The sequence below is a fragment of the Culicoides brevitarsis genome, chromosome 1, assembly GCF_036172545.1.
Source record: "Culicoides brevitarsis isolate CSIRO-B50_1 chromosome 1, AGI_CSIRO_Cbre_v1, whole genome shotgun sequence".
Taxonomy (NCBI): Eukaryota; Metazoa; Arthropoda; class Insecta; order Diptera; family Ceratopogonidae; genus Culicoides; species Culicoides brevitarsis.
Genome location: NC_087085.1, coordinates 44,069,448 through 44,091,808, shown reverse-complemented (window position 1 = coordinate 44,091,808; position 22,361 = coordinate 44,069,448). Strand labels below are relative to the sequence as shown.

At 27.2% G+C, this 22,361-nt stretch overlaps 2 protein-coding genes across 2 annotated transcripts in view; both read left to right on the top strand.

The window, feature by feature from the left end:
- Positions 1-768: 768 nt before the first annotated feature.
- LOC134837424 (uncharacterized) lies at positions 769-7,945 on the top strand. The gene is given in 8 exon segments (XM_063852799.1): positions 769-945; positions 1,012-2,267; positions 3,552-5,317; positions 5,378-5,445; positions 6,545-7,047; positions 7,050-7,193; positions 7,257-7,373; positions 7,434-7,945. Coding segments are annotated over 8 exon segments (3,993 nt in total). The 5' UTR covers positions 769-935; the 3' UTR covers positions 7,563-7,945.
- A 5,531-nt stretch (positions 7,946-13,476) lies between these two features.
- LOC134826950 (WSCD family member AAEL009094) overlaps positions 13,477-22,361 on the top strand; it is a 76,622-nt gene continuing 67,737 nt past the window's right edge. Inside the window, exon 1 of the mRNA XM_063839462.1 lies at positions 13,477-13,820. The gene's annotated coding sequence lies outside the window, so the exon portion shown is untranslated. The remainder of the gene's footprint in view (positions 13,821-22,361) is intronic.

Sequence of the window (22,361 nt, the reverse complement as noted above, 5' to 3'; positions counted from 1 at the left end):
CTTTTCGATCAGTTTTAAGCCTAAAATTGAATAAATATTCATTCTAAAGTTCATTTCTGTTCATATTGGGTCGATATTTGATGAAACAAAAAAATCAGAGTTTGGAGGTTCAAACTCTGATAAATTTAACAAGTCACTTTTCGATCAGTTTTATGCCTAAAATTGAATAAATATTCATTCTAAAGTTCATTTCTGTTCATATTGGGTCGATATTTGATGAAACAAAAAAATCAGAGTTTGGAGGTTCAAACTCTGATAAAACTCTGATAAATTTAACAAGTCACTTTTCGATCAGTTTTATGCCTAAAATTGAATAAATATTCATTCTAAAGTTCATTTCTGTTCATATTGGGTCGATATTTGACGAAACAAAAAAATCAGAGTTTGGAGGTTCAAACTCTGATAAAACTCTGATAAATTTAACAAGTCACTTTTCGATCAGTTTTAAACCTAAAATTGAATAAATAGATACTTGAGAATTTTTTCAGAAAATACATTTTCTTCTTCAAAATAAAAAAAAAAATTTAACTAATGGAAAATGAAAATTAAAGTCAAATTTTTTATGTTTCTTTTAAATGAAATGTACAAAAATCATTCAAATTATTTAAAAAAAAAATAGTGATAAAATTCGTGAAAAAAATAAAAAAAAAAAATTTGAACACGGCAACCTTAATTTTTTTTATCATTTTTTATCATCTCAAAATTTTTTCGAAATCCATCACTTACCTCCGTGAGAAAACTGCATGAAAAATCGATATTTGTATCAAAGATTTTCCTGTTTCCAATCATTTTCATCGCGAAAATTATGGTAAAATGTCCTTTTTGCTAAAGATTATCACGCAAGAGGCAAAGAATCGTTAGGATTGTTGCTCGAGCTCTATTAGACACGCAAAATATCGACTTGTGATAAGAAATTCAATCAAAACAAAGAAAATATGGAAGCAGGTACGAACTTTCTACTCCTCTTTTTCAATGTTTTTCCCAAAATTTTGATTTTTTCCTCCCATTTAGGCATTCAAGTGCTTCAAAACACCTCCGTTTCCGATAACGAAGCAAAATCAGCGGATATCGATTCGCCCAGTTATGGCGCAACGACAGATTCGGGCGTCGAAACGATGAGTTGCGAGTTGAATGAATCGATGGTCAGCAGCGGATGTTTCGAAGCAGATACTTTTTTGAGTGCTTCGACGACTGTCTTGCCGGATTTGTTGATTCCTGCGTCGGAACAGCTTCAAACGAGGAAAGATTCGGCAAATGGCAATTCGGAAGTGACTGAGGAGAAGATTCCCGATGAGATGATTAGTTCGGTGCACTCAACTTTTGACAATGAAATCGTGTATCGACGTCGACGGCAAAAGACTCCGACGAAAAAAGCCCCGAAAAAGCGAGTTTCGTTCCACGAAGACATTTTAAATAACAAAAAAACGGATAATATTCGAATTGAACACGGATTTGTCGCCTATAAAGGCGGATTTTCGAAGAAACAATTGATGCTGAAGAATCATTCGCGTTATTCTTGGTGCTCCGAATACGGCAGCGGCCAAACTGAGATCGATGACGAAGATGACGACTCGGATGGCGTGCAGCCAATTTACAGAAATGCCTGTTCTGACGTCTTGGATTTCGGAAAAACGGAAGTTTTTGACACGGAAGAGGAAAAACTCAACGCCATGAAGTACAATGCTAACTCGGGCGTCTTTGAATATCACAGTAATCACCAAAAATCCCGAAATCCGAAGAAAAATCAACTTTACAAATGCGATTGTAGCAGTTCCAATTCGAGTTTGAGCGATGCAAGTACCGATTCGGACCCAAATGCGAACGGAAACAATCAAAAAAGGAATTATGCGCAGGCAAAATCGAATTCTTGCGAGTGCATTGGCTCAAATCAGCGGAATAATAACGTCATTAGCGACAATTGTTACTATTCGGAGCCGAATATCATGGATGAGTACAATCAGAATGAACGACAACCGCGACATTCGTGGAGCAAAGAGAAGAAACCCAAAAGTAGCTGTTTGAAAAAGACAAAATATAATTCGGGAGTCATGCCAGAGTATAATTTGAACAGGAAAATGCAGAAATTTAATGTGCATCACTTGACGACAGATGTTACGAGTCAAATTTTGGACAATAGTAAGACACTGATAGGATCGTTGAAGGATATTTTTGGGATTTCTTTGCCGGAACGTGGCGTTCCTGAAGGATCTGAGGATTTGCAAACTGTTGAATGTGTTCCTTGTGAGACGCCCGAAGATAATTTTCAGGTATTTATTAATTTTAATTTTAATTAATTTTTTAATTTTTAAAAAATAATTTTAAATTAATTAATTTTTGTAAATTTTAATTTTGAAAAATTATTTTTAAATTATAATTTTTTTTTAATTTTTCATTTTTTAAAATTTACTTAATTTTTTAAATAATATTTTAGATAATTTTTTTTAATTTTTAAAATTTCTTTTTTTATTTATTTTTCATAATTTTTAATTATGAATTTATTTTTCTTTTTTTTTATTTTGGATTTCTTTTAAATTTTGAAATTTTTTTCTTATATTTGAATTGCTTAAAATTTTTTACATTTCTTTTGAATTTTTTTGAACTTGAAATATAATTATTTTTACATTTTATTTTTTTTTACATTTTTCTGTTTTTAATTTTAAAATAATTTAAAATTTTTTTACTTTATTTTTTCAAAATTTTTAAATTAATTTTTTTTTAATTTCTTCAATTTTAATTTTTTTTCATTTATTAAATCATTTTATTTAATTATAATTTCAAATTATAAAATTATTTTTTTTGTTTTTTCCTTTTATTTTTTTTAATATTTTAAAATATTTTTTTTTTAATTTTTAAAATTTTTTTCAGCTTTACATTTTGTAAAATATTTTTAAAAATTAGTGCTTTTTAATATTTCATTATTTTTTATTTCGAATATTTTTTAAATATTTTATTAAAATTTTGACATTTTTTTTTCTCATTTTATATTATAATTTATAATTTACCTGTAATTTTTTTTTTAATATTTTAAGTAAAAATTTTTTCAAATATCGAAATTTAAAATTAATATAAATTTTTTTTGAAACTCTTTTAAAAATTTTTCATAAATTTTAATTTGAAAATTTTTTTAAAAAATAATTTAAAGTTTCTTTTATTATTTTAATTCAATTTTTTCAAAGTTTTTAAATTTTTTAATTTCTAATATTTTTTTTAATTAATATTTTCAAATTATAAAATTATTTTTTTTACTATTTTTATAATTTAAAAAATTTTTATTTAATTTTTAAAATCGAAGCTATTTTTTCTTATTTTATTTTTCATTTTCTTAATTTTGTAAATTTTCTATTAAATTTTTAAAACATTTTTTCAATGATAATTTTTTTAATCGTGTGAATTTTTCAAATATTTTTTATAAATTTTAAAAATTTTCCAATTTTGACAATTTCATACATATACGTAAATTTTTTAAATTTTTAAAAAATATTTCAAAACTGAAAATTTTTTTTTTACATTTTGAAAAATTATTTCAATTATTTTTTTTTTCAAATTTTCAGGTCATTCAAAAACCCAAACCCTTCTTGTCGAAAAGCTTGGATGGCGTAAATCGTAAAAATGCCACAAAATACGTTCACAACGTCGACGAACAACTTCGCGGCAAAAACGACGAAGACTTGTACGCTCCAACGCGGAAAAATAGCGTGAAAGAAGACGACGACGACGAAACCATTTGCGAGCAAAATCCCGAACCATATCGTAACAAGTACATAATCAACTGCGAATCGACTGTTTTTGAGCACACGGGCGTCTCTTTTGTCTACGATCAGCAACAAGCGCTCGGCTTAACGCCCGCCGAGGAACAAAAACCCGCATCAACTTTACAAAAATTAACAAGTATCTTCAAATCTGGTCGTTTTTCGAACTCAAACTCAACGGCGACATCGCCAACGGGCTCTGAAACGGAAAAAATCGTTGGAAAAGCTTCGATAACAACGCCAACAGATCAAAAAGGCACAAATCCCACAATGGAATCAAGCATGACGTCATCTTGCAGTGCATTATCTGAAGCTGCGTCGACTTCTACCAACACAACAACTACCAAAGACACTTCTCAAGCCGAAAATCCCGTGAAATATCCCACAGCAACACGAACTGTAACATCTCCGAAGCGTCATGGGCGTCACATTGCTTCGCCGTTGCATCAAAAAACCCAAACAATTGCTCGGGTAATGTCTCCAGACCTTTTTAATCCCGGAAATTCGAGAAATTCGATGATCCCTGACGACTTTGATGACATTCTGACGATTACAACAACAACTTCCGATCAAACCGACAAAATTGACGACATGGTAATCGTCGATTATCCCACAGCAGCACAGGAAAAAGCTGAAATGCAGTATTTGAGACCTGTTTCGAGCAGTTCAAGCAAGTCTTCGTTGATAAATCGGTTCTTGAGGAACGTTACTCAGAAGAAAATTCTCGAAGCTACCATCAAAAAGAACTCATTTTTCCAAACAAAGCTCAATAGTGAACGAAAATTGTTCGGAAATTTGTATGTAAAGCCCGTCAAAGCTTGTAGTAAGGCTCTGATCGAAGACATGAATGCCGAAATCGCCATGGAAATCGAAGAAAATGTGAATGAACATAAGAGATTATCAACAGTGATGAGTCCCGATGAAGTTGTCGAAGCCGGGCAATTCGAAGGAGGCGTCGGCGAACTCTCAATTGAGCTTTTCAACGCAAAATCCTTGACCAACATCCTCCGAAATGACAAAGAAACGCTCATGAAAGCCTTCAAGCTGTACACCGGATACAGTCGAGAGGGATATTTAACTCCCGTGCTCGTGTTTTTGACCGACAAAACACTTTACGTGACAATTTCGCAACGAAATCGACTCACAAATAAATTTGTCTTGCCCTATGCTGAGCTCGATTGCATCCTCATGGGTCCTTTTGGCAACACAGTCCTCTTGAGCAACAGTAATCGCGATATGCAACAAGTTTTATTGGCTGGCGGACCCTATCCAGCTGACGGATTAGTCGCTAGTTTGGAGCTTTGTGCGAGAAAAGGCGGATCAACGTTGCCCGCAATTGGACAGCTGACGTTGGAGCATCTTGCGCCGTTGCAAGCTTTTGTCAGGGATAATTCTTCGGTTGCGAAAAGTGATACGTTCAAGTATTATTCGGTAGTTAATGTGCCGGCGGGAAGTTTATCGGATGAAAAGGAGCCATTGGGACCGTATTTGAAGGGATTTTTGATGCACAGAACGATTTCGCATTCGGGTTCGATGGCGCAATGGAGTGTCGGGTACTTTTTGTTGAAGTGAGTTGATTTTTTTTTTGTTTTTAAATTTTTTTTTGATGAAAATTTTTGTTTTTTTAGGGCTGGAGTGTTATATTTGTTCAGTGATTCAAATCAAAAGTTACCAACGTGGGCTGTTTGTGCGAAAGGTAAGTTAACTTTGTTTAATTTTAAAATAATTTCTTAACTTTTTATTCGTAATTTTGAGTTTTTCTTAATTATTTTTTTTTTTTTTATAAAAAAAATAAAAAAAAAATCATATTAAATTTTATCATAATTTCAATTTTCATAATTTTTTTAATAAAAGATTTTTTTATATCACTTAAATTTAAATAATTATTTTGGTGATACTCATCATTTTAAATTTTTCATATTTTTGAGTTTAATTTTTTGTTTTTTTCACACATTTTATATTAATTTTTTTTTAATTTAGATTTTGCTTAAATAAAATTTTATTTTAAAATTTTTTTTAATAAAATATTTGTTTCTTTCAAAATATTTTTTTTTTTAATTTTTTCTTAATTAATTTTAATTAAATAATTAAATAATTTTAATTAAATATTTTTAATATTTTGTATTTTTTAACTCTTTTATTTTTTAATTTCATTTTTCATTTATTTTTTTTATTTTTCACAATTTTCATATTTTTTTTAAATTTTTTTATTTTAATTTTTTTTGTTTTTTTTCATAATAAATTTTTTATATTTTTTTTAATTTTTAAAATTTTTAATAAACTATTATTTTCTTTCAAAATATTCTTTTAAAAATTTAGTTCTTATTTTATTATTTTATATTTTTTTTTTTGAATTGTATAATTTTGTAATTTTATAATTCATATTTTTTTTCCATAATAGTTCAAGTTTTCATAGTTAAATATTTATTTTTAATTTATTTCATATTTTTTAATTTTTAAAATTTTTTTTATAATTTTTTTTTTAAATTTAATTTCAATTTTTTTTAATTTTAAACTTTTTATTTTTGTATTTTTTTATTTTTCACAATTTTCATATTTTTTTTAAATTTTTCAAAATATTATTTTTTTAAATATTTTTATAATATTATTTTTTTCTTCAATATTTCCTATTTTTTTTTATTTTTTTTTTTATTTTAATTTTTTTATTTATTTTTTTCATAATGAATTTTTATTTTTTATAATTTTTTTTCACTTTTAAAATTTGATCATTTTAACTTTTTATTTCAAAAATCAGTTAAAAACTAATTTTCTCTAAATTTTTCACTTTTTTTCAGAATGTCAAGGAGCTCGTCGTGCTCTCAACACAGGTCGCCCTCACACATTCGAATTACTTCTTCGCACAGGTTCACTTCAACTTGCCGCTCCCGACGAATATGTCGCCTCAGAATGGCTTCAAGCACTCGTTCAAGCAGCTAGCGGACTCTTTGAGATGCAAGATCGTCACAAATCTCTCGGATGCACACTCATCATGACAAATAATCACCTCATTACCTTACGCGAAGACTTTTCGTCGCCATTGCGTCGTAACAGCAACACAATTTCCCCGTCATCCACAGCTCTTTCGCCTCCCTTGAAGGAAAATGTCGATCCGAATCTCGCGAAAAAATTGCAACAAGCGGCAACAGCGAGATTGACTTTTGACGATTGTCACAGCGAAATTAGCTCGATTCGGTCGACGCCAAGTCGAAATTTCTCGGATCGCAAGTCAAATCACTCGAATATCAGTACGCCGACGAAGCAAAGTAGCATTGGGAAGTCGACGTCGACGATGATGTTCAATGCGGGGATGATAGTAAAAGTCACACGAACATGACGAGTTTTTACGGGAAAAATTCTGGCGTTGAAATTTTGACGTGTGCAGCGATTGATGACATGGTTTCCATCAAAGTTCCTTCAGATTCGAATGAATTATGGGCAATTGTGGTAAGTTTTGCTTTAAAAAATTGATTTTTTTTTGAAAAAATCTAAAAAAATTTGTTTTTACAGGAATTCTCTTGTCAAGAAGTTCGTGAAAATTCGGATGACTTGGTTTTATTTTTCTCAACTCACTCCGAGTCAACACGTTTCATTACTTTACTCAAATCCTTGTGGCAGGAAAAGACGGTAAATTCTCATTTTCATCAAAAATTTTCAAAAATAGAAATTTTTTTGATTTTTTTTTAGACGGAACCATTCCCTGTTTGCATCTTGCCTGAAGACGATCCCCTTGCCGATCACTGTGCGCATCTTTTCCGTGACATCAACAAATCGTGGGAGCTTTTAGTTGCAGCTGCACTCGGATATCCTTATTAAACAAAGAAAATTTGAATTAATTTCTCCATTTTTGCACGGAGATAAAATTTATTGACGTAAAAAAGTAAAAATCATGAATGAAGGACTTCCGTTGAACGGATTTCTTTCGAAAAAGTAATATAAAACTTAAATAATAAGCATCAATGTTAGAATTAAGAAAAATGAATATTAGGAAAAACACAAGATTTTGATAAAACAAATAATTAGGAGGAAAGTTCATGGAATGATTTTGAATTTTGACGTGACAGATGTCAAAATTTTTGATTAATTTTAAAAATTTCGAGAGATATTTTGAGAGATATTTTGTTTTATTTTTTTCAAATTTACATGAAATTTCTTAAATTTTTGAAAAAAATTAAAATTTGAAAGAAATTTTGACATCTGTCAAGAAAAAAAAAAAATTAACAGCTGTCAAAATTTTTTAGAAACATTTTTAAAACATTTTTAAGTAAATTTGTGATTAAAATACCCATTTTGAGCCCTCAAAAGTTCAAAAAATTAATGTTTCTTTAAAAAAATAATTTTCTTTAATTTTTAATTATTTTGACAGATGTCAAAATTTTTAAGATATATCAGTTTTTGAATTTTTTATGACTCAAAAAAATTGAAAAATTTTTTAAAAATATTTTTAAAATCGGATTTTCAGATATGTGATTTTTTTTAGATGAAAAATTAAAATTTTTGAAAAATTTGACATCTGTCAAACAAAAAAAAATTGACAGCTGTCAAAATTTTTTACAAATTTCGATTTTCAAAACATATTTAATATTCATTTTTTTTAAATACCCATTTTCAGTCTTAAAAAGTTGAAAACCAAGAATTAAAAAAAATAATTTTTTTTAAGAAACATTAATTTTTTTGATCTTTTTAGGGCTCAAAACTGATATTTTAATCACAAATTCACTTAAAAATGTTTTTAAAATCGAAATTTGTAAAAATCTTGACAGCTGTCAAATTTTTGTAGACTTGGAAATGTATGAAAATTAATTTTTTTTGAAATTTTTGACATCTGTCAAAAGTCAAAAAATTATTTCTATGAACTTTTTCGGTTAAAATGGTGCACAAGTCGAACAAAAAAATCGGTAAGCAAAATTTTGTGGAATCCATATAAAAAAATATACTTACCATTAAATATTATTATATAATATATTATAACAAAAAAGCTTCTACCTATATATTACAAAAATAGAATAAGACAGAATAATTTAAGAAATGTTAAAACAATTTTTCTACTTTAATGCAATGATTTTGCTTCACTGCTTCATAAAATGTGATATTTGTTGCTTTATGGACTTTAATTTTAAAAGTTCTGCGATTTTTTGTAAGAAATTTTCAATTTAATTAATTAATTTTGTATTTTTTTTTAATTAATTAATTTAATTTAATTTTTAATTAATTTAAATTAATTAAATCAAAATTAAAAATTAAATTAAAATAATTAATAAATTTCAAAAAATTACTTATTTAAAAATTAATTAATTAAAATTAAAATTAATTAGTTAATAAAAAAATTAAATTAAATAATTAAAAAATTTTTTTTCAAAAATTTGTCAAATTCTTACAAAAAATCGCAGATCCATACCATAAGTGAATAGTAAATATTTTTTGCGATCAATTGGAAAAGTTTGTTCATAACTTGTTCAAGTACTAAATTAATAATGAAAATCGTTCCTTTCTCTCTCAATTCTATTTAAATAAATAACTTTTTCGTCATAATGAAACTTCTAAAGCGATAACTTACGGAAAATGAATAAAAAATAAAATTAATATTAAACTAAAGACCATACAAAAAAAAGTATTAAATTAAACTAGAATTAAAGTTTAGGAAATTAAATTGAAAAAAAGGAAAAAAAAAATTAAATGGTCAAATTTATTTAAAAATTCACTTCCTCGGAGCGAACGAGATAAAGTTCATTGAAAATTTAATTAAGTAAAATCCATCAATAATCCGCACTTTTTTTTTGCACAGAAATACCAAAACCGCCGGATAGACAGACAGAAGAGCTCAATTTATAATTATTTAATTTATTTTAAATAATTTTGCGAAAACACGAAGCAAAAACTACAACAATAGATTTCCATACGAGCCATTAGTGTAGTTGTGACGTAGCCAACGGGAATCTATGCCGGAGGAGATTAAAATTACTTTACTGGCAGGTGCATATTAAAAACAGGCGAATGCACACAAAACAATGTCGAACATGGCACCGTATGTGGATAATTGGAATTTACTTGCAAAAGGGAAATTATGAGTGTTTATTATTTTATTTTATCAATTACACAGAATTTTCACAATAATGGATGACTGATGATAAAAGTTTTTGTATTAAAATCTGTGATGTAATTAGTTTTTGCCGAAACAGGAATTGGAAAAAGAGATGACGTGATGCAGTGATTAAAAATCGATTTTTTTCCTGAAGTTGAAAATTTTTTTTTGAAGTCGTTACATCGACGTTTTAAAATTTTAACAAAATTAAATCAATTTTTTTTTCAAAATTCTTTTTTAAATTTTTTAAATAATTTTTTTTTATTTTAAAAATAAAAATTAAAAAAAAATTTAAGAATTAAAACTTAATGACTTTTCATGAATTTTTCAAACAAATTTTAAGCCAACAAATTTTTCTAATTTTTTCGAGCAAATAATTTTTAAAAAATTATTTTTTGTGCTGTTTGATAAATTTACATCTTTAGAAAAAAAAATTTTTTTATTAAATTTTGAAATGAATAAAAAAATTTATTTAAATTTACCAAAATTAAAAAAAATAAATATTAAATTTATTTTATAAAAATAAAAATTATATTTAAAAATTTTTTTTTTTAATTTTGGAAATAAATAAAAAAAATTGATCGATTTTTTCCAAAACTTTACTTTGGAGAGAGATTTAAAAAAAAATAAATTTACTTTATAAAAATAAAAATTATTTTAAAAAATTATATTTATTTCATAAATAATTTTTTAATGAATTTAATTTATTTTAAATATTAAATTTTTTATAATTTAAAATAAAAAAAAAAATGGATTATTCAAAAAAAAATTTTTTTTTAAATTTTTTGAGAATTATTTTTTAAATTTTCCATTGAATTTATTTAAAATTATAATCTCCCATCTATTTAAATTTCTCTGAATCACTTTTACTTCGAGCAGCCTGATCTCTTTTTCACTCAAATGTATTTCACAAGAAATTTCGCATCAATTTTTAATCCACATTCGAGCAGTAATGAACTTTAAATTCACAATAGAAATTTTTAACTGTCTTAATCCAATTTATTATTTATTCGCAAAATTCATCCTCCATGCGAAAATGGCAAAAACATCCAGCCAGAAAAATCAATCTAGCCTATAAATAGCAAAGTTAGACACGAAAACCATTCTGTAAATATTTGATCGCTCCGAGATATGAATTTGTATGATTTTGTGGTTCAAACAATAAATAAATGATCAAACAATCGTATTTACGAATAAATTAATAAGAAGAAGACGAAGAGACAACAGAGCTGGTTTAATGACCATGGAAACCTGCAAATGACTGAATAGCAAAGTAGTAAATGTCGTTCATTTATTTAAGAATTGAATTTTCGGCAAAACAGACATATTTCAAATATTTAGACAATACATATAGCTTTTCCACATAAATAATCCAATTATGTATTCAAATTCATCGGATTAGGCTCGCATTGCTCGGAAGTCTGGCAAAGTAATGCGAATTTAACCCGAACAAGTAATAAATGCATGTTCTCGTATATTAATGGCAAACAATATAAATCAATGTAAAATCCTCTCATATTCACTTATGGCAGAACAAAAAAAAATTCTGACACCCAAAATTGATATTTAATCGATGATTATTGGAAAAATTGCCTATAAAAAAAATAGATTAAAGTTAAACAAACCAATAAAAAAATAATTAAACAGAAAAAAATAATTTCTTTCTTTCTTGTCAAATGTCAAAAAATTTTTTGGCAACTTGTGGCCAATCAACAAATTACGAAGAGATAACGATGATTGATTACCACGCAAAATTTATCCACTCATGAATTAATTAACATTATGTTTGACGTTGACGACGAGGATGTTGATAGCCTAATTACTTTACAAGTGATTAAGTTTCTTGTAATTTGTGGGTAAATTGCATGTGCATCTATTAAAATTTGCTAAATTGCCCATCATCAACAAACATTTGTTACGAGCGGGATGCCAAGTTTATGGTCAAAAGGTAAGATTTTTTTTTTGGTTGTTGTGAAAAATTTTAGTTGCAAGTTTAACTTACCCTTGTTTTATGAAAAAAAAAAATACATGAAATAGGGTTCAGATGAACTTTAGAATAACTTTTTTTTACCAAAGTTAAAATTTGAAAATTTTTTTCAAAAAAATTTTTAAACGTTAAAAACATTCTCTTCGAAGTTCGAATTTTCGAAAATTTGGTATTTTTTAAAGATTAAATTATATTTTTTAAAACATTTTTTTTTAGTTAATTTTTAATTAATTTTAATTGATTTTAATTAAAAAAATCAAATTATTTTTTTTTTAATTTCGAAAATTTGAAAAATTTTAAATTAAAAATATTAATTTTTTTCCAAATATTTAATAAATTTTAATTTATTAAAAATATTTTTTACAAAAATTTAAATTAATTTTTTTTCGAAGTTCGAATTTCGAAAAAATCATTTTTTCGAAAATTTATATAATGTTTTTTCCACAATATTTAATATTTTTTTTTTATTTTTACTGTTCAAAATATTATCTTTAAAAAATATTTTCTTTGAAAAATAGTTTTTAATCTTTGTCAAAAGTTCTTAAAATACAACTTTCCAAATAAAAAAAAATTAAACGTTAAAAATATTCTCATAGTTCGAAATTCGAACTTTTTCGAAAATTTGAAAACTTTTCGAAGATTAAATTTTATTTTTTTTTTAATTTTTCAAATAAATAGTAGAAAAGTTTCTGAAACAGTTTTAAAAATTTTCAATGGTATTCTTATCATTTTTTGTCAGTTTTTCAAAACTTTAAAAAAAATTAATTTTTCGAACACTCGATTTTTCACCAAAGTCCGATTTTATTCATTATTTTATTAAATTGAGAAAAAATTAATCAGAAAATTAAATTTTAAAATCAAAAAAAAATAAAATAAATAAAAAAAAAATAAAATAAATTTTGTAAAAATAAAAATTGAGGATTGGGTCGATATTTTCTTGAAATTTATTTTGTTTTATATTATTTAATTTATTTTAATTTTTTTTTTTAAATTAATAATTTTAAAAAAAGAAATTTTCGTAAAAATATCCTTTTAAACCAACGAAGACCAAATAATTTTGCGACACGTGTTTTTATCCCTAATTAGCCATCTTATTAGCGTAATTGATTCTGCACCCCAAAAATAAAAAAGAAATCAAATGAAAAACGCCTGAAATTTTTCGACCAGAATTGTTCGCTGACCTGATGAACGATTTATGTACAAAGCGAAGGTAGGTAAATAAATATATAGGTGAGTCGAGCATCGACGCGCCTTTGTATGGAATTAACAAAAAAACACAAAAGAACTATTCTGGATCAACATCCATTATTACTTAGCAACGGTTTGGGGTTTCGTACGTTCCCTTTTCACGTCGTCACGCCGCGGCTTTCATTCATCGAAACTACAATCCGAGGGAAAATGAAAAATTAAATTTTCCATCGTTTGTTATTTTGTTATTTTCTTCAGGGGGGAGAGATGATTTCACACACGTGCATAGATGTCATCTGTCACGCAATTGTCTGAAAATAAACCGCCCGCTCTCTGCGCATGCGCCTTGGAGTTTCCATTTTCCACACATTTTCCATCTGTTTTTCTGCACGGAGGTCTGTGGGAAAAGCGAAATATAAATAAAACAGAACGTTTTGAGAGAAAATCAACCAGTATCAACGGGCAGATTGAACTGTGACGACTTTCAAAAGAGACGAAAAAGCGATCAGCTGCAAGAAATTCTGTGATGTGAGATGAATTTATGCAAAAATATCTTAAAAAGTGAGATAAATATCACGCGAAAGAACACTTTTTGAGTGAAACGGTGCGCGTTCGGGAGTCTCGTACGCCAAAAACGGCCAATAAGTGCGGAGAAAAGACACAAAAATGCAAAAATAAATATTTGATGAGCAAAATTTAAATAAAAAATGCAGGAAAATATCAAAAAATATTCAAAAAGTGGGTGAAAAAAGTTTCGCATTAGCATTCGATACGAGTAATTTAATCAACAAACTTCGGCAAGTCACATCATTTTTCGGTGAGTACAATTGCATTCGTTATCATAATGAGGCAACATCTTCTTTTTGCCACCCCTTTCCTTTTTCCGTGATATGCGAGATGCACACACCCTCAGCAATGAGAGACTAAAAAAAATTTTTTTTTTTCGTAAAATCGTGTTTGTTGCGCTTCCTTCCCTTTTAAACCTAATAAAATAATTTTTTTTGTCATTATCAGTAAACGTAGCGAAATCTCGTTACGAGCAAATTGCTTGTCTTTGATACGACGACAGGGTTTCTTACGTGAATTAAAGTGAACATGCGAAGTGTTTGTAATGCTCAAATCAATTTAATTACACATTATGTGCAGCAATAAAACATGACGATGATCTTCTTCTTCTCCTTCGTTGGCATTTTCTTGTCACAAGATAATGGCACAAAGTAGCAACGTAATAACGGGATGATAAGGAGAATTTTGTTCGCTGCGTTGTTTGGAACGTTAAACTATATATTAAGTAGTTTGTTTATGTTTATCGTCATTTTCTTGCACATAAATACTCAAGAAACATTTATTTTGTTTTAAGGAATGGGAAGATAAATGTTTTTTTTTTTTAATTTTTATTTTTATTTTTTTTTATAATTTTAAAATAAAAAAAAAAAATTAAATAAACTGAAATTCAATAAAAAATTAAATAAAAATTAAATAAAATTATATAAAAATTATTTTAATGAACAAAATAAATTTTAATAATTAAGTAAAAAAATTATAATTTAATTTTTGATTAAAAAAAAAATAAAATAAAAAAAAATAAATTTTTTAAATTAATTAAATATTTTAATTTTTTTCAAAAAATTTTTTTTTAATAAATTAAATTTAATTTTTTTAATTTAATATTTTAAATAAAAAATATATTAAATAAAAAATTAATAAAATTTAAATAAATTTAAATAAAATTATTAAAATAAAAAAAAAATAAAAATTAAATAAAAAATTAATTTTAAATAAATTATAAGTTAAAAAAAAATAAATTTTAATCAAAAAAATTTTTAAATAAAAAAAAATTTAATATTAAATAATTTAAAAAAAAAATTAAAAAAAAAAATAAAAAAATTTAATTTAAAAATTTAGTTAAAAAATTAAATAAAGTTTAAAAAATTAAATTTTTTAAAAATTACAATTTATTTTTAATTTTTTTTAAATTTTTTTCACAAAAAAAAAATTAATAAATTAATTTTAATTCAAAAATTTAATTAAATTAAAAAAAAAATATAAAAATTTAATTAAATTAATTAATTAATAAAAAAAAATTAAAATTTTTAAAAAAAGTATTTTTTTTTAAAAATTTTAATTAAATTTTTTAAATTAATTTAATTTAAAAAAATATTTTTTAAAAATTAAAAAATTTTTTTAAATTAAAATTTTAATTTATTATTTTTTAAATTTTAATTTAATTTAATTAAAAATATTTTTTAGAATTCAAATAAAATTTTTTTTCATAATTTCGAAAATTTGAAAAAATCTTAATATGTTTTTCGAAATATTATTTAATTTTTTTTCATAATAATTTTTTTTTACTTTTAAAAATATTTTTTTAAAGTTAAAAATCTTTATTAAAACCTCTTAAAATACAACTTTTTAACATGAAAAATTTCCAAACATTAAAAAAATCTTTTGGTTCGAAGTTCGAATTTTTTCGAAAATTTGAAAACTTTTCGAAGATTAAACTTTATTTTTTTCAACAATTTTTTAAAACAATAGAAAAGTATCTGAGACAATTTTAAACTATGAATAGTATTTTAATCATTTTTTTCAGTTTTGTCAATTTTTGTAAACTTTAAATTAAATTAATTTTTCGAAAACTCACGACACAAAAAAATGTCAATAAGTAAAGCTCAAGAAAAAACTTTGCGAAACACGAAGAATTTCTGCTTATTTAATAAAATATTTGTTTAAAGTTGGATGAAACTTGAATTAGTTCGGGGAAAGCAAATGCGAGAAGAAAAAAAAGGAAACTATGAGAGAACTTTTTACATCATTTGCTATCCAGGTACATGCCATTTATATTATTTTTATTATTACTTAGTTTTGAACGACTCCGGGGAGAGTTGTTGTTTAAAATGTTTAATGTTCTGCGTGCTGTGGCGCAAAATTGTTGAGGGTTTCCTTTGTCATTCAAAAACTGTGTGTCTGTGCATTGCAGCTTTACCTTTTACACCATTTTCCATTTACATTCATTTTGTGAAATAATAACCTCCATTCAGACATATTTTCGGAAAATTGTGTAACAAAAGAGTTTGGGAAAACTTTTGCCTGTTGTCATGACGAAAGACGTTCAAAGTTCTAATGTGTGTGTGTGTGTGGCTTAGTTGGTATTTTGTCAAAAACAGTGCGAAATGCAGGGCTTCTGAAAAATGTGAAAAAATTCTGATTATTTGTCATAATAATAATATGCGTTGTTTGGAAATATGCTCGTTCATTTTTTTACCGCCCATGGGGATTTTACACGTTTTTGACAGTGACCATACACCTACGGAATTTTTTTTTTCATGAAAATTGAATTTATTTTGTTAAAGTAAACATGAATTTTTTTTCTGGAATATAAATTCCACAAATATGTTGATTTAATGTAAAAAGTCTGCTTTAAATTTTGCTCTTTATGGAAAATTTTGACCACGAAGATGGTTTTAAAATAGAAGTAAAAAAAAGTTTTGAGAATATTTTGACATAATTGTGGTTTTAGAATGAATATCAGATGTTAAGAAGCAACTTTAGTTGTGGTTAATTTTATAAAATATTGATTTCAGTCTGTTTGAAATATTTCTTATTTGAGTAAAATTCCTTTCAACGATCATAGATGGCGCTTTATATAAAAAAATATTTCAGTTATTCGTTCTTAAAATATTTTTTTGTAAAATTTTTGATTTTTTTAGAAGATTTAGAAAATAATCTCAAATTTTACAAAAGAATGTTTTAATTAATGAATAATTGATTTTTTTTTTCATATGAAGCGCCATCTATGATCGTTGAAATTAATTTTCGCTTTAATAACATTTTTTATGAAATATTTGAAAATTATTTGAAAACCTAAAAATTTTTAAAAATATTTCATAAAAAATATTTCTATAAAGCGAAAATTAATTTCAAGGATCATAGATGGCGCTTCATATAAAAAAAATAATTTTTCGTTTAAAGAAATATATTTTTTTTGTAAAATTTTTGATTATTTTCAGAAAATTTATAAAATAATCTCAAATTTTACAAAAAGTATTTTTTAGTTATTCGTTCAACTGAAAATTTTTTTTAATATGAAGCGCCATCTATGATCGTTGAAATAAATTTTAACATTATAGCCTTTATAGAAAATTTTTTGTTATTATCTTAAAACTTTAAAAACTAAAAAAAAACATAAAAAATGCAACATCTTTGATTGTTAAACGAAATTTTGTTTAAAAGTAAGAAAAATAAAAAAAAAATTAAAACGATCCAATTCAAGGAAAAATGCTCAAGATATCTCTCAAGAGCGATTAAATTCTTTCGAGTATATTTCGGCTTAATATAATCCTCCGAATTTAGACGTAAAAATTTTTCCAAAAAAATGAACAAAAAATATAATTAAAAATCCTACCATGGCTCAAGGCTACCAAACTCACGTCTTTAGCAAAACATATTCCGTAGTATAACCTCAAACCGTTAGAATTCCATCAAGCAGTTCACCAAATGAAACCACTAATTAAAACCATTATCTTCATCCTTCAAGCGAACATTTGTGTTCAGATAATTTCACACGTCACTGATAAAGAAGCATTTTTAAGCGTTTACATTATTATTATGTTATTACATTTCCATCTCTCCATATTCCGTTCTTCAGCTTCAGAGAGAATGTGTAGATTTCCCATTCCCGTGACAGTGACGAGTTTATTTTAACACACAGTCGCAAATTTCCTTTATTACCTTAATAACACATCCTCGCACTATGATGTTTCTATGGTTTGTTGTTCGTGTGTATTTTCAAGTATCCTTCATAGAAGTATTAAAAAAAAAAGAAAATAAAAAAAAAGGAACAGAGACAAAAAGAAATATGAATGAAACTGCTCGTTTTGTGGCGTGTGTTTATTAAGTGTAGCACAAATTGTTCCTTGTTTTAATATCAAAAGAACGAGAGTCGTCATTGTGCGTGAATGTCTTCAGATACAAAAGTCTTCAGGCTTTATTTGCGACTGATATGGAAAACATTAGGCTGCCTCTTTAATCTTCAGATTTTACATTTCTCATAAATTTTTATTCATAAGCTCTTCGAATTTGTCAGTTTTCGAATTTGTCAGCTTTCGAATTTGTTAGTTTTCAAATTTGTCAGCTTTCGAATTTGTCAGTTTTGAAATTTTTTATTTTTGGAATTTGTCAGCTTTCGAATTTGTTAGTTTTCAAATTTGTCAGCTTTCGAATTTGTCAGCTTTCGAATTTGTCAGCTTTCGAATTTGTTAGTTTTCAAATTTGTTAGTTTTCAAATTTGTCAGCTTTCGAATTTGTCAGCTTTCGAATTTGTTAGTTTTCAAATTTGTTAGTTTTCAAATTTGTCAGCTTTCGAATTTGTCAGCTTTCGAATTTGTCAGCTTTCGAATTTGTTAGTTTTCAAATTTGTTAGTTTTCAAATTTGTCAGCTTTCGAATTTGTTAGTTTTCGAATTTGTAAGCTTTCGAATTTTTTAGTTTTGGAATTTGTTAGCTTTCGAATTTGTCAGCTTTCGAATTTTTTAGTTTTGGAATTTGCCAGCTTTCGAATTTTTCAGCTTTCGAATTTTTTAGTTTTGGAATTTGTTAGTTTTCGAAATTGTCAGCTTTCGAATTCCGAAAACTAATAAATTTTTAAGCAAAGAAATTTAAAGAGCTGAGACTTTCAAAGCCATTTTGGATAAAATTGAGGCAACACAAATTCGAAATTAATCCAAATTATTCCTATTTTAATATCAAAAGCGTGTGCCATCGTTTAAAGTTGTCCGTAAAAATTCTGTTTCTATTACCGAAAATCCTTCGGGCTTTATTTGCGAGTGACATGACAAACAATATAACATCGTCATAAATATCTTTCGTGATTTTTTTTTGCTTTTGTTTCTCACACAGTAAATTTTGTGCGAAATACGATAGGCGGTAAAATCACGCAATTCCGCGCGAGAGATAAAACAATGATTAAATGTTTATTGCGTGACATGCTGGGCGTAGGTCTCCTTATCTCTCCTCCGCTCGACTCGACATCATCAACGCGAAAGAAAAGTTGCACGCTCCAAAGAACATTTCACAAATTTACGGTGAGCTTTAAAGAAAAAAAAATCCAGCGACGACGTCGCCAAATCAGTCACTCGAAAGAGAATAATTAAGCCCAACGGATTTACTGTTGATGATAATTTAAAAAAAAAATATTTAAATTTACGTGTGAACATGAATTCTGTTTTAAAATTGTTTTTGTATGGCTTGTCTGAAAAGTTTGCTGTTTGTGAAAAAAATTTTTTTTTAACCTGAGCAAAATCGATTTCTTCGAATTTTGACGAAAACACGAGCAAAAGTCGAACAAAAAGACAGATAGCAAAAAAAAAGCTTCCGTTTTTGTTGAATACGAAGAAAGAAAGGAAACCCGTATCAACCTTTTTCGCTCTTGTTAATTTTTAAAATGATGTCAATTAAGACTTATTGAGAGTGACGTCATGTGGATCAGGTCGGGAACCCATACAAGTCATTATCACACCGACAGTCGTATTTTCATTTTTTTTTTTGTGTAAAGAAAAAAAAATATCAGAGTGTTTGTACTTAGGAAGGTATATCAAAAGGTACGGAACCCCAAATAACATAATGAATACTTACGAGTTGTTTTTGGATCCGTTTCGTTGGCTGACACGAACAGTGTTGGACCTATATTTACTTCAAAGTGTTTTTTTGGGTAAAAAGGAAGACGTAGAATTGTGAAGTGTTTTTGTCTGTCTGAGAAATAATATTTTTTATTTTGGTTTGAGATGCTTGAAAATGTTGCTTCGAGCACAAATTTTCTTATGAGAAAGAAAAATTGAATTTTATCGCTTGAAAGAATTTCGATTCAATTTTTTTTTATTTAAAATTTTTAATTTAATTTTTTATTTTTAAAATTTATAGTTTTTGAATTTATTAGATTTAAAATTTTTTAGCTTTCGAATTTAATTTTTTATTTTTAAAAGTTTTTTGTTAGCTTTCGAATTTTGTTAGATTTCGAATTTTTTAGCTTTCGAATTTGTTAGTTTTCGAATTTTTAAGCTTTCGAATTTTTCAGTTTTCGAATTTGTTAGCTTTCGAATTTGTAAGCTTTCGAATTTGTTAGTTTTCAAATTTGTTAGTTTTCAAATTTGTTAGTTTTCAAATTTGTTAGCTTTCGAATTTGTTAGTTTTCGAATTTGTAAGCTTTCAAATTTGTTAGTTTTCGAATTTGTTAGTTTTCGAATTTTTTAGCTTTTGAACAATTTAGCTTTCGAATTTGTTAGTTTTCGAATTTGTTAGTTTTCGAATTTGTTAGCTTTCGAATTTGTTAGCTTTCGAATTTGTTAGCTTTCGAATTTGTTAGCTTTCGAATTTGTTAGTTTTCGAATTTTTAAGCTTTCAAATTTGTTAGTTTTTAAATTTGTCAGTTTTCAAATTTGTTAGCTTTCGAATTTTTCAAATTTTGTTAGCTTTCGAATTTTTTAGTTTTTAAATTTGTCAGTTTTCAAATATATTAGCTTTCAAATTTTGTCAGGTTTCGAATTTCTCTGCTTTTTATTTTTTTCAAATTTGGACTCAGAATCTCATTGAATTATTCTTTAATTAAATATCAGACTGAAAACAAATCAAAAAAAAAACAACAACAGTTGATTAAAATCGAGTAAATAAAACTGTCCCACATACCAAAAAATTCTGTCAAACTAAACCAATAACGATTAAATATTTCGCCAAAACTCTGTATTGAAACGATTTGCCACTAATTTTATTCAATCAAATTGTTGATTGAAAAACTTTTGCATGTGTCGCGTCACTCCAAAATTGTTTGATTTGCTGATTGATGATTTATTTTGTTCGATTTTTATTCACAAAAATTTTTCCTTCTGAAACATTTGAAAATGCGCTTAGGTTTCAATTTTGCCTTGTATCACGTAACTCGATATCATATCCATATTCTCAGCCGACCATTAGATGAAATTGATAGTTTCGACATGAATACATTATAAAATTTATTGCAAAGCCAGAGATAAATGTGCAGACCGTAATTGAGCCAAACAAGCATCAACCAGATGACTACCATCGAAAGAAGCAAAAAAAAAATGAGAAAATTTGGCAAGGAAGACATTCGAATTGAAATGAAAGATTATTGAAAAGAGCTTTGTGGTGTATGCGGGGGGATCAAAACTATTATGCTACAGCCGGAAAGTTGTGCCAACGAACATGATTGCAACATGCTACCCAACATAACGTTCAATTAAATGTTGACGCAGCGACGACGACGACGACGACGACACCTTGCAGAAATTTTAATTTATTCAATTTGGATTTTTATCTTTTCTCCAATACGGGCATGACCTTTTTACTTACTTACACGGTTTTTTTTTCTGTGTGTGCCTTGTCACCTGGTTTTTCCTTTTGTTTCGTTTTTGCTTTCGTTCACGAGAGCATGAAGAGGAATTTGATGATCAAATATTTTGTTAACTGTATGAATGTGAGCGATAATAACAAAAAAAGGAAAAGTGTTCCGTGCGCTCGGATAATGTTTTTAAGCGTTGACGACACTTGGAAAAAAACATTACACGGCATGAAATAAAAGAATACCCGATGGGCGAAAAACGGTTCAAATTATACTTTTAAGGGATCAGGTTGATCACCCTTTGGAGTCAAATTGATCCCTTAAGAGATCAGGTTGACCCCTCAGAAGTCAAATTGGCCCCTCAGGAGTCAAATTGACCCCTTAAGAGATCAGGTTGACCCCTCAGAAGTCAAATTGACCCCTTAAGAGATCAGGTTGACCTCTAAAGAGTCAAATTGATCCCTTAAGAGATCAGGTTGACCCCTCGGGAGTCAAATTGATCCCTGAAGAGATCAGGTTGACCCTTGAGGAGTCAAATTGATCCCTTACCTGATCAGTTTGACTCCTTAGAGGTCAAATTGGTCCTTTAAGAGATCAGGTTGACCCCTAAAGAGTCACATTGACCCCTTAAGAGATCAGGTTGACCCCTGAAGAGTCAAATTGACCCCTTAAGAGATCAGATTGACCCCTAAAGAGTCAAATTGATCCCTTAAGAGATCAGGTTGACCCCTCGGGAGTCAAATTGATCCCTGAAGAGATCAGGTTGACCCTTGAGGAGTCAAATTGATCCCTTACCTGATCAGTTTGACTCCTTAGAGGTCAAATTGGTCCTTTAAGAGATCAGGTTGACCCCTAAAGAGTTACATTGACCCCTTTAGAGATCAGGTTGACCCCTGAAGAGTCAAATTGACCCCTTAAGAGATCAGGTTGACCCCTAAAGAGTCAAATTGATCCCTTACCTGATCCCTTAAGGTATCAATTTGACTCCTGAGGGGTCAACCTGATCCCTAAA